Raw genomic sequence first — 17,696 nt, 5'->3', positions numbered from 1 at the left:
GATGAGAAGATACAGATCTCCTTCACTGCCATAGAACACTGGCAGCAACTCCTCGGACTACTAACGAGGCCTTTTGGTCTTAACTTTCATGCAATCAGTTGTTTTAGGAATTTTCTTCTGGTTTGACATGTGGCGCTGTGTCAAAATGATGCAGTCTTAAATGAAAATATCTAAATATTTTCCACACAAGTGTGGTACCAAAGCCTAACAAGAAGCAAGGTTATCACATTGGCCAGAGGACATCAGTGCTGAGAGCTATCTTCCCATGCACAAATCCAGAAGCTCCTTATAAAGAAATCTACAGTATGCCCTCTAGTTTATAAGATTCTCCAGCCACTGAAAAAACTTCAAAAGAAACAAGATTAGTGGAAGTCATTTAAATTTCAAAGACTTTAATATCTGCAAAGACGTTTTGGCACAAAGCCTGAAAACACACTTAAATGGTTTGTAAACTTGCTTGGCCTGTAACACTTGTTTGACAGCTGCAACCCAGTCTGTGAGGCAGGACCAAAGAGATACTGAAAATGAAAACCACCAGCCAAACACTAAGGCCTCTGGACAGCCTTCTTCGAGTCCATTAATCCCAATAATTTGCCAACATTTTCCATTAATTTACCAACAAACATGACAGTCTGTTGATGGACTGACCACGTACTGTAGTGCAGCTCTGCTTGTCTTAGTAGTACCTTTAGCAACAGTGCGAGAGCCATCTGGAATAAATGGAATTATACTGTTGAAATAGCTACCAACAATTTTCATTGCACTTTTCTGAATTAGTAAAGATGCAACACACTGAACAATTAAGATGTTATGTAAAATAACTTCCCTTTATTCAAATTAAATTAGCATTTCTTTACTTTGATCTACATTCTACAGATAAAACTTCTGTGCAAAATAGTTTATAAAATACTAGAAAAGGCTTTTATTGTAAAAATAAAGTTTCTAGATATACAGTTACTTTGCACTACTGACAAATATTGTACAGTATTTGACAATCAGTTTTAATATGTCACATTACTTAAATATATGAAGTCATGTAAACCAATGATCTTACTGATAAGCATTCCATTATTGGTACTTCAGCCTCTTGTGATTGGAACACTATTCTTTTCCCACACCTTACCCTACCAAACCTCAGTACTGGTTTTGCTTACACACACTATTCACCTTTGTGCACTTTAATAATGAAACTGGGCCTTGGAACAACTGAAGTTCCATTGCAGGATACAGCATGCAGAGTTAAATGGGAGGTAGTGAGCACTAGCTGGAATATGTGGTCTTAGTCTGGTAAATTAAAACAATTCCCCTAAAAGGTTGTGAATCGGTAAAATGAACCCTCATTGATCCAACTCGCTTTCATTCTGCAAGGTCTTCATAGCTAAGCCCCACAGGGTCATACTGGAAAAGAATGGTCCTTCATTACTCCTAAATGCAGCAGAAGATGCACGATTGCCCAGGGGGTCACCACAATGACCATCCAGGGTTGTCATTGATGAACGAATCATAGAAATATTATCCGACTGTAGGGGTTCTTCTGCAGGTGATACATCTACCTCTGTGTAAGTGAAAGGTGGCTGAGGAGTTTGTTGCGTCTGAGGTTTTGGGAGTTCAGCAGGATCCAGACTCAATTTCTGTTGTATTGTAGACTCATGATGTTGAATCATTGACCGCAACTTGCAATAAGATCCTGCAGAACTATCAAATTCATTAGCTGAATTTCCAGCTGGACGAACAGGAAATTTAACAGATACTGGTAACAAAGTAACAGACATTTCTTGGGCAAACGCGTCGGAACCCTGAGATTTCTCAAGATCAGAAGTTTCAACTGCCTGAGTAAATTCCTCTAGTGTATTTGGTCCCTCATCACTGGATTTGCAGTGCATTTTCTTGTGCCGCCGCAGAACAGCAGAACGAGTGAAGCATTTGTTACAGGTCTCGCATGTATACGGCTTTTCTCCTGTATGAGTCCGCACATGTCTACGTAGATCACCAGACCCTGCAAAACATTTTCCTGAGAGACAGAAGTAATACTTTTAGATTTTGTTCCTCTCAATATGAGTGCCATGAACATGTTTGATTAGAGGGAATATCAACAGCTAAAACTACAGATCAACTTCTAATGTGTCACATTCTCTGTCTAGAACAGTCTTAGACTTGTTCCTGCTATTTTTAAAACTCAATTATTTGTACTTTTCTTCTTCTTGCCCTGACTTGCTCTCCTGTATTTCCATACCCTTCTGTTTACAGTCTATAGTATCAGAAATACCCACGAGCACTGGAATGCTGTGACAGGCATTAGTAGCAACCACTTTTCTCAATTTGTCTCTGTCTTTGCTGAACTGAATCCCTTTGATCCCTACAGTAACAGTCTGAGGAACATAGCATGTTGATGACATTTCAAAATACATTTTTCATAAAAGAACTGCACCACCTCAAATACACCTTACAATAATTCCCTCAGTACAGAGGTACTGTTCTCAGATACTACAGGGATGGGTACTGTTATAAAAACTTAGCTGCATGGATAATTTAAACATAAAATACATTTTGGCTATAGAATAATTTTCAGCGTTGCAATTTTATTATTGCTAGAAACATTCAGGTACCATGAAAAACTCAACTTCTTAAGATGCAGTATTTATATATTTTCAGAATAAACAGAAACCAGGGGTAAAATGACTCTTATAAAACTATAGACAGCAATGTAGTAAGTGACTAAAATAGGGCAAAGATACCAATGTCATAGTGCACCAGGAAAAAAGGATGTTTCTAATTTCTAAAATTGCTATTTTAATTGTACATAGTGATTCTGAGATTGTCCATTCTTCAAAATAGTATAATTTGATTTGACACTGTTTCGTCTATATTATTGATTGTTTTAATGCTGTATTTTATGTGGACAGGTACCATGAAAATAAAATGTGTTATTTGAAAGCTTAGAAAATTGCAATTAATCTACTAGACATTCTGTTGACTATATTCTTATTTTTTGGCATTATGCTTTTGCATTCAACTGTTTATATTAATCTCTAATTTTACAAAGCCCAGGCTTTTCTGCATAGCCAATAATGCTACACTATCATTGGGTCAAGAGGTGTTGAATTTTTGTATATGGTGGACTATTTCTTAAGAGATGGATCCTCTTGTGGGCCATTTTTGCTCTCAGTCTAGATTTCACACCTTTTCTGTGGAAACCAGATGAGCTGGCTATAAGAAAAACTAATCAGAACAATATTAAAGGGACAAGTTTAAAGTAAGCCTATTTTAATGTGATGGGAGAAATCACTTGTTTACACTTTCTCTAATTTGTATCTTCTGTTTACTTCCTCTGACTTGGTGAAAGCCTTTACATTAGTTAAGGCTCACCTTGTTGCCTCAAGACCCCCATGCCAAGACATACTGCATTTAGGTGTTTTTATCCTATGTTTGCTATCCTTCTGTAATGTGGGTGTTCTTTGAACATTTGAACATGACTGAACTTACACCAAAAGCAACAATAGTCACAGGCAGATAATTAAATACCATTGCAGGATGCTGAAAGGTGCTTGAGGTGTGAAAGATTAGATGATCAATAAAACCTCTGTAAACTCACAAGCAAAGATGAATCACTATCAAAGAAAGTAGCTTTGCAGACCACCAGGAAGTGGGATCCATCTGATAAAATTTGAGAACTAATATTCTTAGCTATGAGATGTTGACCCAGTTATGCTTTATAACTCAAAAGAGCCTTCCCTTTACAAATGAAAGTGAAGGACAAAACATTGCTTCCAGCTTTCGCTAGGATTCAGTGAGATCTCATTTGAATGTTGCAACCAAATGTTTACGACAAAAGCACTAAGGCTGCTATTTCAACATACTTCTTTTGGAGGGAGCATGTCCTGGTGATAAGCAGAAAGTCAACCAACCTTCTGAAACAGCTATGATCAGCATTGCTGTTGAAAACCAGACTATAGGGTCTAGAAACAGATTCACCACTTTAAACATTAACTCTTCCAGATTTCTTTCTGTAGTCTCCATTCAAAATTCACTTGTGATCTCATTTGTGCTCAGTCTAGCACTGTGTTAGGCTTAAAAAAATAATAACTACTGTATAGGTGATGATAACAGGGCACTTTGTTGAAAAAGTAACAATTGTGCCATCAATAAAGTTACAGTCTTATGTCTGAGATGGTGTAAACGAGTAATAAACCAAGCTGAAACTTATTTTAACTATCAGCTATGCCAAATGAGAAAGTTACTCACCTTGCAGTAACTGAGGTTCTTTGAGATGTGTGTCCCTGTGGGTGCTCCACTCTAGGTGACGGTGCGTCCCGGCGCTGTTGATCGGAGATTTTCGGTAGCAGTGCCTGGTTGGGGCGCACGCACTCAGTTGGTATCTCCCGCCTCATTGGAATCTTCCTGAGTGTGTGCACCCCACACCCTCCTCAGTTCCTTCTCTACCGTGGAGAATCCTACTAGTACTCCAAAGTAGAGGGGAGGAGGGCGGGGAGTGGAGCACCCACAGGGACACACATCTCGAAGAACCTCAGTTATTGCAAGGTGAGTAACTTTCTCTTCTTCTTCGAGTGCTGTCCCTGTGGGTGCTCCACTCTAGGTGAATGTGTAGCAGTACCCACTATGGTTGATGGGACTTTGGAGATGCAGCAGTGAGTACTGTAGATAGTACTGTATGGCCTACTATGGTGTCAGCCATGGTGTCTTGCGTGAGAGCATAGCGTTTTGCAAACGTGTGTTCAGATGACCATGTAGCCGCTTTGCAGATGTCAGGAATGGGAAGTTGTGTAGGAAGGCAACGGATGTCAACATGGCTTGAGTGGAATGAGTTCTAATGCCTTTGGGCGGTTGAAGGTTTTTCGCATGGTAACAGGATCTGATACAGTCAGAGATCCACTTGGATAGGCATTGTTTAGAGATAGCTGTGCCTTTGATCTTTTGGCAATGGAAACAAAGAGTTGTGGAGACTTGCGAAATGGTTTAGTCCTGTCTAAATAAAAGGCGATTGCTCGCCTGACGTCGAGAGTATGCAGGGTTGCCTCTTGCGGAGTCTTGTGAGGTTTGGGATAGAAAGTAGGTAAATATATAGGCTGGTTGAGGTAGAAGGTTGATATCACCTTAGGAAGAAATTTAGGATGTGGTCTCAAAGTGACTTTGTCTTTAGAGAAGATTGTACAGGGAGGATGGGCCATCAGGGCACTCATTTCACTAACTCTCCTTGCCGATGTTATGGCAACTAAGAAAGCCACCTTCATGGCCATATGGAGATGAGAGGAGGTAGCCAAGGGCTCAAATGGAGGTTTCATGAGAGCATGAAGAACGAGGTTAAGATTCCATGTAGCCACTGTTGGGTGAATTTCAGAATAGGGATTTTGCAGGCCCATGAGAAAGCGTTTTATGGTGGGGTGAGTAAAGAGTGAGTCCCATCCAATAGGTCATGGAAGGTGGTAAGCGCCGCCAGGTGCACTTTGATGGAGCTGAGCGAAAGTCTGTCCTGTTTTAGTTTCAGGAGGTAGTTTAGAATGTTAGGGAGGGTCACGTTATTGGGTGCTAAGTGATTATGTGAGCACCAGTAAGCGAAACGCTTCCACTTCTGCAGATAGGTTTTACAAGTGGAGTCTTTCCTACTGTGCAGGAGGACATATTGGACTTGCTCGGAACAGGCTAGTTCATGGGTTTGGAACCATGAAGGAACCAGGCTGTGAGGTGGAGCTTTTGGAGCTGGGGATGAAGAACTAATCCGTTGTCCTGGTAAAGGAGGTCTGACCTGTTGGGGAGAGCCCATGGGTGACGGGAGGACATGTGGAGTAGGTAGGGATACCACATCTGTCTTGGCCAAGCCAGGGCAATAAGGATGACCTGGGCCTTGTCGTCCGCGATCTTCTGAAGAAACCTGTGTAACAAAAGGATTGGTAGGAAGGCGTACAGGAGGTAGTTATTCCATGGGATGAGGAATGCATCTCCTAGGAATGCAGTCCCGAGTCCCGCTCTGGAGCAAAACCGGGGGCATTTTCGGTTTTGGGTCGTAGCAAAGAGATCTATTGATGGGGTGCCCCAGAGGGAGAAGAGCTGTTGGAGTATTGCAAGATGCAGTTCCCATTCGTGTTCTGTCGAGAAGTGCCTGCTGAGTGCGTCGGCACTAGTGTTGTAGCAGCCTGGTAGGTAGGAAGCGATGATTTGTATTCGATGTCATATGCACCAATTCCATAGTTGAATGGCTTCCATGCAAACGGAATGTGATCGGGCTCCCCCTTGTCTGTTTATGCCGTACATACATGCTATGTTATCTGTTAAGACTCGCAGATATTTGTTCTTATGAGGGGAAGAAAGTGGAGGCATGCTTTCCTCACTGCTCTGAGCTCTAAGAGATTGTGTGTAGATGCATCTCTGATGCGGACCACCGGCCTTGTGCCCTGTGTCCCCCTGGATGTGCTCCCCAACCAATTAGGGAAGCGTCCATGGTGAGCATGAGCGTTGGGGATCGTTGCTGGAAGGAAAACCCTGTGCAGAGGTTTTCTGGACTTGTCCACCACTGTAGGGAAGCTATAACATTGGGAGGAAGAGTTAGCAGCATCCCTAAGGGGTGTCTGCTGGGTTTGAAACTGGAGTTGAGCTAGCCCTGGAGACATCTCATGTGTAGCCTGGCATGTTGAACCAAGAAGGTGTTGGCTGCCATGTGGCCAAGGAGCTGTAGGCAGATTCTTGCTTGTGTCCTGGGATGAATAGAGAGCGTGCGTATAAGCTGCGTGACAGTGAGGAATCTGTTGTGTGGGAGCGAGTCCCTGCTCTGGGTTGAGTCGAGATGAGCTCCGATGAACTCGTTCTGTTGTGTAGGTGTCAGGGTGGATTTTTGGAAGCTTATTTGGAGGCCTAGGCTGTGAAAGAGGGAAATGGCGAAACACGTAGCTTGAAGTGTCTCGCCATAGGAGTCGCCCTTGATGAGGCAATCGTCCAGGTAGGGGAACAGTGTGACCCCGTGTTTGCTGAGGTGAGCCACAACCACGGATAGAGTCTTGGAAAAAAACTCTGGGTGCTGTGGAGAGTCCGAAAGGAAGAACTGTGTATTGAAAATTGTCGTGACCGATTGTAAACCGTGGGAAGCATCTGTGAGCTGGATGAACTGATATATGGACGTAAGCAGCCTGTAGGTCGAGGGCTGTGAACCAGTCCCCTTGATCCAATGCAGGTATTATTGTGCCCAGTGTGACCATCTTGAATCTTTGTATCGTCACAAATTTGTTCAGTCGGCGTAGCTCTAGTATAGGCCTCCATCCTCCGGTCTTTTTCTGCGTTAGAAAGTAATGGGAGTAGAAACCTGTCCCTTGATGTTGCGTCGGCACAGCTTCCACTGCGCCTAGTTGCAGAAGATGTGCCACTTCTGTGCGAAGATATTGCTCATGAGAAAGGTCCCTGAAGAGGGACGGGGAAGGGTAGGAGGGTAGGATAGAAAAGGGATGGAGTAACCAGCCTGAACTATTCGAGGACCCAGCAGTCCTGTGTAATCCGCTGCCAGGCATGTTGGAAATTCTGGAGGCGGTGGCCAAATGGGCAAGTAAGCAGTGGAATCAAGGGGTGGTCATGCAGGCCCTCGACCAGTGTTTCAAAACTGTTGTTTATTGCCCAATGGATGGAAGGTAGTGGCTTGATTTTGATTTTGTCTGCGCTTGGGGGGTCTAGTATGATTCCCAGTTGTGTCATATGGTCTGGGTTGAGGACGATAGTACTGATGTGTGCGTGGTCTTTGGTAGGGTTGGTATCGTTGTCTCCTGGAAAGGGATGGGTGAATGCCCAGGGTGCACAGTGTCGGTCTAGACTCTTTCATGGTATGGAGGAGTTCAGTTTTTTTGGAGAAAAGTTTGTCCTTATCAAAGGGTAGATCCTCCACTTTGGTCTGGAGTTCTTTAGGCATTCCGGATGCGGAGAGTCATGAGGATCTACGCATAGCCACAGCAGTTGCAGTGGTACGGGCAGCTGTGTCCGCCGTGTCTAAAGATGCCTGTAGGGCCGTTCTGGAAATCAATTGGCCCTCAGTCAGGCTTGATTTGAAGTCTGCTCTTCTATCCTCTGGAATGTAGGAGGCAAATTCAAAAAGTTTATTGTAATTATCAAAATCATAACTGGCGAGGAGAGCAGAATAGTTTGCAATTCTGAATTGTAGTGTAGAGGATGTATAAACCTCGCGGCCCAGGACGTCAAGGCGTCTACGGTCTTCATCTTGCGGGGTGGGTCGATATTGTGACTGTTTCGTCCTCTGTGCAACTGCATCCATGACATGAGAGTTCGGTGGTGGATGAGAAAATAGGAAGTCTGCGTCCCTTGCACGGACATAGTATTTACATTCAGCCTTCTTGCAAGTTGGTACTAAGGAGGCTGGGGTTTGCCAGAGAGTGTCAGCTGGCTCCATGAGTGCTACGTTTATAGGGAGTGTGATTTTTGAGGGTGCAGACGGTTGAAGGATTCTGAGGAGTCTGTGTTGTGTCTCCTGAACCTCTTCTAAGGGGATATCTTGACTGAGTGCCACCCTCCTAAAAAGTTCTTGAAATTGTTTGCAGGCCTGTGGAGATGAAGGGAGGAGGGCTTCATCCGAGGCTAGTGGAGAGTTAGGGGTCAGTGAGTGAGGATATGGTGCATAGCTCCCAGTCTCAGGAGGGGGTTCAGGCACCCTAGAAGTGGACGGAGCAGGAGATTGAGGCACAGAAGGAGGATGATTGGTAGGAGGATATTGCCAAAGGTACCACTGAGGCCAAGGCATAGGGTAGGAGAACCCAGGTGCCGCCCATGGGGGGGCAAAGTAGGGAAACTGAGGCTGGTGACCTTGAGCCATGACCTGAGGTGGTAGAGGTGCCTGTGGAGGAGAAGCAGGAGGGGAGAACTCCACTTGCTGCTGTAAATCAAGTTCCCCGTCAGTGAAAGCCAGCTCAGGTGGAGAGAGTGGCGGTTCAAGAAATGAGTCCTATGTGTCTAGGAGCGGAGAGTGAGGCTCAGGTGGCACTGAAAGGTCACTTTGGGTGAGAAACTGTTGCTCCTGCTCCCTGGGCTGAGCTGAGCCTGCTCTCTGCTCTAGCTCATTAGTAGGAGAAAGTGAGAATGAGAATGTTGCTGCAGACTGCTTAGAGGTGCCCTGCAGGGGGTCTGCTGCTGGTGTGCGGGTAGAAGACAGGCTTGGTGCCGACGTTCTTCTCGGTGCCAAGGAGGAGTGTGCTGTCGGCACCGCAGCTGTTTTTGGTGCCGAGACTAAGCATGCTTTCAGCACCGCGGCCGTTTTCGCTGTTGCAGCTGAGCGTGCTGTCGGCACCGCGGCTGTTGTCGGTGCCGAGGAGGAGCGCAGTGCTGGTGCTGTGGCCGTCTGCGGTGCCGAGGAGGAGCAAGGTGTCTGTGCCGCGGCCGTTTGCAGCGCTGAGGGGACCGGATCCACAAGGACCTTCCCGGCGCGAGAGGTCGGGTCCCTGCCTCGGAGACCCTTGTTAGAGTCTCTTCTGAGAGACTGTAGTGCTTCTTGCCTCCGCTCCAGGGAGAGTGAAGCAACGCTCCTCACCGGTTCCGATCTGGCTGGGGAGCGTGAGGGAGCGGGTTTAGCCTTTCCCGTCTCCGACAGCGGCTGTAAGGATTTTTCCATCATCAGGATTTTGAGCCGCAGATCCCTGTCACGACGAGCTCTTGACTTGAGGCTCGTGCAATGGAGGCACTTCATGGGGATGTGGGTGTCCCCGAGGCACTTCACACAATGTGAGTGCCCATCTGACCATGGCATGGAGTCCTGACAGGAGATGCGTCTTTTGAATCCTGAAGCTCCTGGCATTATGAATTAGAGATGGCCGAGGAGTGTGTCTCAACGGGAGACAAGCCTGAGGGGAATTTTTTTTTTTAAACTAAGTAACTAACTATGTAACTATACTAAAGGAAGGGAAACAACTGGGAAGTAATTAATAATTATATCTATGTTCTTTGTTACTGTTTCCTATAGAGACCAGGGAAGAGAAGGCAGCACTGCCCCAAGTCCCATCTTCAGCCGAGGACCGTTGAGAAGGAACTGAGGAGGGTGTGGGGCGCACGCACTGAGGAAGATTCCAACGAGGCGGGAGATACCAACTGAGTGCGTGCGCCCCAACCAGGCACTGCTACCGAAAATCTCCAATCAACAGCGCCGGGACACACCGTCCCCTAGAGTGGAGCACCCACAGGGACAGCACTCGAAGAAGAAAGAAGAGATCCAGGAAACGATATTTCAATCCAGTTTTACTTTGTTTATTTCCAAGCCATTCAGTGAATAAGGTGAACTTCCACTAGTTTTTAAAAATAAATATGTATGTATTGTAAACCTTACTTACCACATGCTGAACAGCTGTATGGTCTTTCTCCTGTGTGCCTAATTCTGTGCTTTACTAACTTCCGTTGCATGTTAAATGACTTTCCACACTCATCGCAGGTGAATACTTTATCTGCTGTATGGGTCTTTTTGTGTTCCTTTAAGTTACTAAAGTTACTAAACCCTGGAAGAATGTAACAGACACTAAGATTAAGAAGACTACTCACATTTCAATCATAAACCCTAAAGACAAAAAAAATTAATTCTAGCATACCTCTGCCACAAATATCACACAAATGAGGTTTTTCTCCAGAATGAATAATAATGTGACGCTGTACATCACCAGAAGCAGCAAACCTGGAACCGAATTTGGAAACTCAGTTAAAGTGCTTCTACTCTCCACAGCTGTATATCATATAGGGAGCAGCTGTTATGAATGTTTCATTAACCTAGCAAGTTCTAGAATGGTTAGAGGACTGTAGTCTGAAATATTAAAAACTCCTAACACTAGATGCTATTAAGGGGACATTGTCAGGTTCAAAATATTTTTAAACAAACGTAATGCCTTAAATTTCAAACATCTATTTTTAACAATCAAATTTATTTTTTGCCTTTAATACTATTTCTTTAATTTTTGTATTTTTGCCCACCTTGAACAAAAATAGACAAGACAGTTACAAGTTTGTGTATTTTCTGTCATGTGCTGAATGCAGCAATATTTGTATTGTAAAGACTTCAAGGAAATATTTAAAAAAACTCAAATAAAAATAATGAAGACCTATCTATTGATCATAGTTTTTGTAAAATTTAACAAAACCCTAACCATTCTGGGTCTAAATCATGACAATGTATAGCTTTAAAGGAAAAAAAATAGAACTGTGAGTACTTTATAGGTCAAAGTTTCCAAAAGTTGTGTTCAGTTAAATAGTTTAATTAGACATTGGATCTTCTTAGTTAATTAAAAAGTTGCCAATGAACAGAAATCGAAATAAAACCATAAAGACTCACTAGACATGCTACTGATTTATGGGCTTATTTGGATTTCTATTAATTGGCAACATACACACACACACACATATATATATATATGGCACTAAAAATATATTTGCATAAAGTAATTTAACCCATCATTCTGTACTTGCTTTTAATAAGCAATTCCTAATGTTAATGTCTTGCCATTTACCAGTATCCAATAAAGGCAGACGTGCACAGAGAGCGATGGGCAAATAGACAATAAAAGCCTATGGTGGTGTAAATCAACCCAGTCTACTCGTGTTACCTAAACCTTGGCCTGTGTGTTGTTATTAGGGTTAAGAAAATGTTTTATTAATACGATCTTAAAGCACTGACATGCTAACTGTACAGGAGATTAACAATTGTACTAACCTTTTCCCACAGATTTCACAAATATATGGTTTTTCACCAGAGTGCCGACGTAAATGAGTCTGTAGGTTACCTGCCTGAAAAGATGGGAATAAAAGGTTTAAAGAGGCCAGCATTAGCTAGTTGGTGTCTGTAGATGAAGAGGTGTAAAGAACAGAATCCAGAAGCTGGCTTTCAGTTCTTAATTTTAAAATGGTCAAGGTTATGCACCATTTGGAGAATGAAGTATTATGCTGTTTGATCAAAATATATTGTTTTCTACACTAATAGCCACCTATCCATCTATGCAGCTATAAATTGACAACAGCAAACTGTGAAACAGAAAAATGAGCAAATTAAAAAAAAAAAAGAAAACAGAAGCCCAGATTCAAACAATCACATCTGAAAGACTGATCTTGTTAAATGTGAAAACCTAGAACAACATCCAGGATTACAGTCATGGGAGATGATTACTTACCAGTAATTAGATTTGTCTTAGTTTCCTTCTCTTCCCTATCCTAAAAATAAAACACCACTACATCATGATGTATGACTTCACCTACCAGGAGGCAAAGAAAAATGGTCAGTCATCATCTACATATAATGTACTCAAGTCTGAGTACTTCAAAAGCCACAAATATTTAACCCCAACAAAAGGAGAAAGTAGGATAAGGAAGAGGAGAAGACTATGAACAAAACGAATTACTGGTAAGTAATTTTTCCTTGAACATCTTCCCTCCCCCTCTCCTGCAAAAGTCATGCTGGCATATCAAGCAAGGCAGATAAGAAGCCCAGAAGCATGAAGCACACTTCTTCCTAATAACTCTTTGGCCTAGGCTTAACCTAAAATTTAGGTCGACCTAACTACATGAGCCGGGGATGGAAAAAATTCACACCCTGAGCAACATAGTTAAGCTGACCTAACTCCTGGCATAGAATCATTAGGTCGAAGGAAGACTTTTTGGAGGAATGGATTAACCACAGCAATGGAAAAACCCCCTTATATGCTGGAGTGAGTGTCTACATTGCAATGCTGCAGAAGCAAACCTGCAGGGCCATAGCTGTGCTGCTGTAGCTGTTGTGTAGACACAGCCTTAGTAGCAAAGATCAGTGATGGCTCTGAATAGGTAATCAACTGAGACTCCAACAGTATATGAAAGACATAGACATGTTGGAGGGAGGAGCCCCAAACATTGCCCAGGAATGTTTTACTTGATCCCAAGCTCACTTGTTAACACTTGGCAGCTTTTTTGCAATTCTAGAACTGTTGAGGAAAGCAACTGCTTTGGCTTTATTTAAATACAGCTTGAGTAGGAAATGTAAGATATACCTCTCTTATTAAGTGTACAGAGATTCTGGATAATGATCTTTATTCAGTGACCTCTCAAGATAAGGAAAGACCAGAGAAACTAACCACAAGAGACACACTTCTGATTCTCTTTCCTTGAAATCCTCATAGGCAACGATAGCAACTCTTGACAACCAAAGTTTATGGATATAATGAAAGGTGGCGAAAGGAACTATCGGGATGAACCAACAAAGAAAGGAGTGAGAGATTAAACTGATTGCAAAGAACCCATACAGATGAAAAATGACCCTGGATTGCATCCTGAAACAGCTTGCTTTTAACCATTTCGAAGTCTTTCAGAACGAAATCAGATTGACCCTTATACTCTCAGACAAAGAGTCAGAAGGCTAAAATCTATAACAGAAAAGGAAACTAGGACAGGTGTTCTGGAGACTCACAGAGTCTATGAGCAGATCTCTGGAGGTCTCAACTAAGATAACTTCTCCTTTGTATAACCTGACCATGTAGAACTGGGGTTTGGGAGGAGGGAGATTCTCCATGCAGAGGCACAACCTGGGAAGCCTGAAGTACATACGTCATAGAAAGGGTAGAAGCTCTGTCTCTGTTGTACCACAGAACAAACAGGAATATAGGGATTGTCTGCACTTGAAAGTCATTTCAGATTAAGGTAGAGTGTGAATTTAAAGCGCAATAGCTATTCTGGAATAGTTTCCCATTTAGACATTCTTATTCTAGAATACCAGTATCCACGGGGAGCTACTGCAGAATAGCTATTCTGGTTAATTTCCCTATGCAAATAAATCCATAATCCTTGATCCCATCCCTTAAGGATGCCAGGACAATGAGCTTATTATTAGCAGTTCTGATACCTTTCTTACAGTGTTAACTTGAAGCCTGGAGAAGGAGGATAGAAGTACAGTAGAACACCAGAGTTATGAACAACCGGTCAACCACACACTTCATTCGGAACCAGAAGTACACAATCAGGCAGCAGCGGAGACCAAAAGAAAAGAAAAGCAAATACAGCACAGTACTGTGTTAAATGTAAACTACTAAAAAAAAAAAAAAAAAAAAAAGGGAACATTTAAAAAAAGTTTTGACAAGGTAAGGAAACTTTCTGTGTTTCATTTAAATTAAGATGGTTTAAAGCAGCATTTTCCTTCTGCATAGCAAAGTTTCAGAGCTATATTAAATAAATGTTCAGTTGTAAACGTTTGAAAGAACCATAATGTTTTGTTCAGAGTTACGAACATTTCAGAGTTACGAACAACCTCCATTTCCAAGGTGTCCATAACTCTGAGGTTCTATTGTATATCATTGTCCTATCACCTTTGGCCTGATCCATGGGTTTTAACTCTGCAAAGGAATAATACTGACTGGCTAGGAAGATGATGGATAGGCTGAGGCTGGGCATTTCAGTGAAAGGGAGAGATATTAAAGACAGTAGGATTGGATTTCTGAGCCTGACTGATCCTGGCTGGATTTCACATATTCACTCAGAAGAAGAAAAGGACAGTTGATTTGATCCTTTTACAAATCTTTGTGACCAAAACAATATCAGGCTCAAGTAGCATGTCTTAAGGAGCAGGCACTCACACAAAACGTCCTGAAAGAGACTTTGCCAAAAAAGATACATAAGAGACCTGCAGTGTTATCCTTGATTGCAGAGAAGAAGTGTGGCAAAAAATCACGCAGGAAAGCAGGTGGTATACTGGTAGTGAGGGGAAGACCATGCTGGGAGGCAAAAGGGCCTTTTCTTCTCTCCAAAAGTCAAGATTAGTGTAAAGTAGGTTCTTCTTCGAGTGATTGCTCATATCCATTCCAGTTAGGTGTGCGCGCGCCGCGTGCACGTTCGTCGGAGAAACTTTTACCCTAGCAACCCAGGCGGGTCGGCTGGGCGCCCCCTGGAGTGACGCCGCTATGGCACCCAATATATACCGACCCGGCCACCCTTCAGTTCCTTCTTACCGCCCGTGTCGGTCGTTGGAACTGTGGAGCGCGGCTTCGCTGACCTCCACACTCCCTAGCAGCTCATTTCGCTATCGTTGTATATAGTAGTTATAGTTTATTGTTGTACATATATATATATATAGTTATTAGTTAGTCAGTTATCTAGTGTTATTAGTGTAGTTATTAGTTGTTGTTTGAGGGGATCGGGGACCCTCCCCCTTCCCCGCACCGGGAGCCGGAGCTCATGCCCGACTCATCGGGCTTCAAGCAGTGCTCGGCTTGTCACAAGCCCATGCCAGTTGGAGACCCCCATGACTCCTGCTTGAAGTGCCTCGGGGAGTCGCACTTATCGGCCAAGTGCTCAATCTGCAAGTCTTTTAAGCCGAGAACCAAGAAGGAGCGTGACATTAGATTAAGACAGCTCCTTATGGAAGCGGCCCTGACACCTCCGCCCTCGGCACCGAGCACAAGTCAGCCAGTAAGCAAGGGCACCGCCACGGCACCGAGCGCTGCCACTAAGAAGCCGGCACCGAAACCGACTCTGAACCACTCCCTCTCCCCGAGGCCAAAGGCGGCGAAGGCGCAGATCATCCCGCCACCAGCTGCCTCGCAGTCAGAGCCTGCGCCAAAGACGGATCGCCCGGCACCGATACCTGCCGCGGCACCATCTAAGCCGGTACCGTTGACTCCGACCCCACGAGGGCCGTCGAGTCCGGCACCTGGCGACTCCCCGGTGCACACCGTGGTAGAGCCTGCTTTGCCTTCTACCCCGGAGAGGTTTGCCGCAGCGAGGGATCTGATCGCAATCACCGAGGCACCGTTGCCCTTACCCCCGGCACCGCCGGTGCGGGTACTACACTCCATGGTCAAACCGACTCTGACCAGACCAGCTTCGGTCAGCGTAGCAGACCGGCACCGCTCCAGATCGCGGTCCCACGGATGCTCTGCATTGAGGCGTCGCTCATGCTCTTGACGTCGATCTCGGTCCCGGCACCGGTCAGACTCCCAGCACCGTTCACCTCAGCACCGGTCAGACTCCCGGCACCGTTCACCTCGGCACCGGTCAGGCTCCCGGCACCGGTCACCTCGGTACTCCTCACGCTCCCGGCACCGGTCAGGCTCCCTGCACCGGTCGACGTCCCGAGCGTCAACCCGGTACTCCCGGTACCGCTCCAGCTCACGGCACCGCAGTGGGCGCCGCGACTCCAGGAGCAGATCGAGACAGAGGCACTCGGGATCCCGGTCGACCTCTCGGCACCGAGCCGGTCGCAGGTCCTGGTCTCGCTCTCAACACCGTCACCAATACTGACACCGGTCACCACTACCCAGAGGTGTAAGGTCTATCGGTACCTCGGCACCGACTTTCGCCGCTCCACTTTGGCCATCTAGAGGCACGTCGTCATCCTCCCAGGCGGGTAGCTACTACGAACGGGACCAGGATCCCGAAGTACCGCTGGGAGTGTTGCAGGACCCCCACCCGCAGGACGCGGGGGCCCAACAGTGGGGTTTTTGGACACCCTGGGCATATCATCAGACCCAGGGTGTCCCCGTGCCCCAGACACGTTCTACCGCCTCAGAACATCGGGTGCCAGAGGCCACTGTTTCCCGCCCCCCCATGGTTGAGTCGGATAAACAGCTGCCACAAGACTCCCCGGGTCAACTCGAGCAGGAACCAGTCCAGGAGCAGGAGACCGCACAGGATGCCCTCATCCCAGGAGTATCCTCCTCCTCCTCCTTGCCAGATGAGGCAGTGGCTGGGTCTTCAGCGTCAGGACCCCCACCGATAGACCTCAGGGCCCACCAGGACCTCCTCCGTAGAGTGGCCCTTAATATCAACCTACCTGTGGAGGAGGTCCCAGAGGTTGAGGACCCGGTAGTGAGCATCCTCTCGGCCGATGCACCTACCCGGGTTGCCCTCCCATTCATAAAGACTATCCAGTCTACCGCCAATAACCTGTGGCAGTCACCAGCCTCCATCCCGCCGGCAGCTAAGGGAGTGGAAAGGAAGTACATGGTACCCTCTCGGGGGTACGAGTACCTATATGTCCACCCTCCTCCTTCCTCCCTAGTTGTCCAGTCTGTCAACGACAGGGAACGGCACGGCCAACAGGCTCCGGCCCCTAAGGCCAAGGAAGCTAGGCGAATGGACCTCATAGGGCACAAGGTGTATTCGGCTGGGGCCTTGCAACTCCGTGTGGCCAACCAGCAGGCCCTACTGGGCTGTTATAACTATAATATATGGGCGGAGGTGGGTAAGTTCTCCGAACTTCTAGCCCAGGACTCACGCCCGGAATTTAATGCGTTCCTGGAGGAGGGTAAGAAGGTGGCCAGGACCTCCCTCCAGGCCTCCCTCGACGCGGCTGACTCAGCAGCCAGAACCCTGGCCTTGGGAATAACCATGAGGCGCATTTCATGGCTTCAAGCCTCCACACTACCTCTGGAACTCCAATATACAGTCCAGGACTTACCCTTTGACGGGAAAGGGTTGTTCTCAGACAAGACGGACTCCAAATTACAAAACCTGAAGGACAATCGAGTCATCATACGCTCGCTGGGGATGCATACACCTTCCACCCAGCGTAGACCCTTCAGGCCCCAAGCACGAAGCCTATACTTCCCACCCCGTCAGAGGCAGGACCTCAGTAGACGGCGTGGCCAGAGGGGCCGCAGACGCCAATCTGGCTCCCAGGGAGGCCAAAGCCAAGGGCCCTCCAAGGCACCACCGGGCTCCAAGTCCGGCTTTTGAAGGTGCGCCCGGGGACGGCGTACCAGACG

General features: G+C 45.7%; 1 protein-coding gene across 3 annotated transcripts in view; it reads right to left on the bottom strand.

Annotated features, from left to right (window-relative positions):
• Nucleotides 1–362: 362 nt before the first annotated feature.
• ZBTB49 (zinc finger and BTB domain containing 49) overlaps nucleotides 363–17,696 on the bottom strand; it is a 38,606-nt gene continuing 21,272 nt past the window's right edge. Inside the window, exons 5-9 of one of the 3 annotated variants that reach the window (XM_050947585.1) lie at nucleotides 11,687–11,760; nucleotides 10,575–10,657; nucleotides 10,323–10,484; nucleotides 1,168–2,011; nucleotides 363–710 (exon numbers count right to left, since the gene is read on the bottom strand). In XM_050947585.1, the coding sequence (XP_050803542.1) occupies nucleotides 1,338–2,011; nucleotides 10,323–10,484; nucleotides 10,575–10,657; nucleotides 11,687–11,760 (993 nt within the window). In that variant the 3' untranslated portion in view covers nucleotides 363–710; nucleotides 1,168–1,337. Of the gene's footprint in view, nucleotides 711–808; nucleotides 2,012–10,322; nucleotides 10,485–10,574; nucleotides 10,658–11,686; nucleotides 11,761–17,696 lie in introns of those variants that run through there. The other 2 variants (XM_050947584.1, XM_050947586.1) reach the window with 2 other exon arrangements.

The sequence above is a fragment of the Gopherus flavomarginatus genome, chromosome 3, assembly GCF_025201925.1.
Source record: "Gopherus flavomarginatus isolate rGopFla2 chromosome 3, rGopFla2.mat.asm, whole genome shotgun sequence".
Taxonomy (NCBI): domain Eukaryota; kingdom Metazoa; phylum Chordata; order Testudines; family Testudinidae; genus Gopherus; species Gopherus flavomarginatus.
Note: the sequence above shows the minus strand (reverse complement) of the source record. Positions and strands in the feature narration are given on the sequence as shown.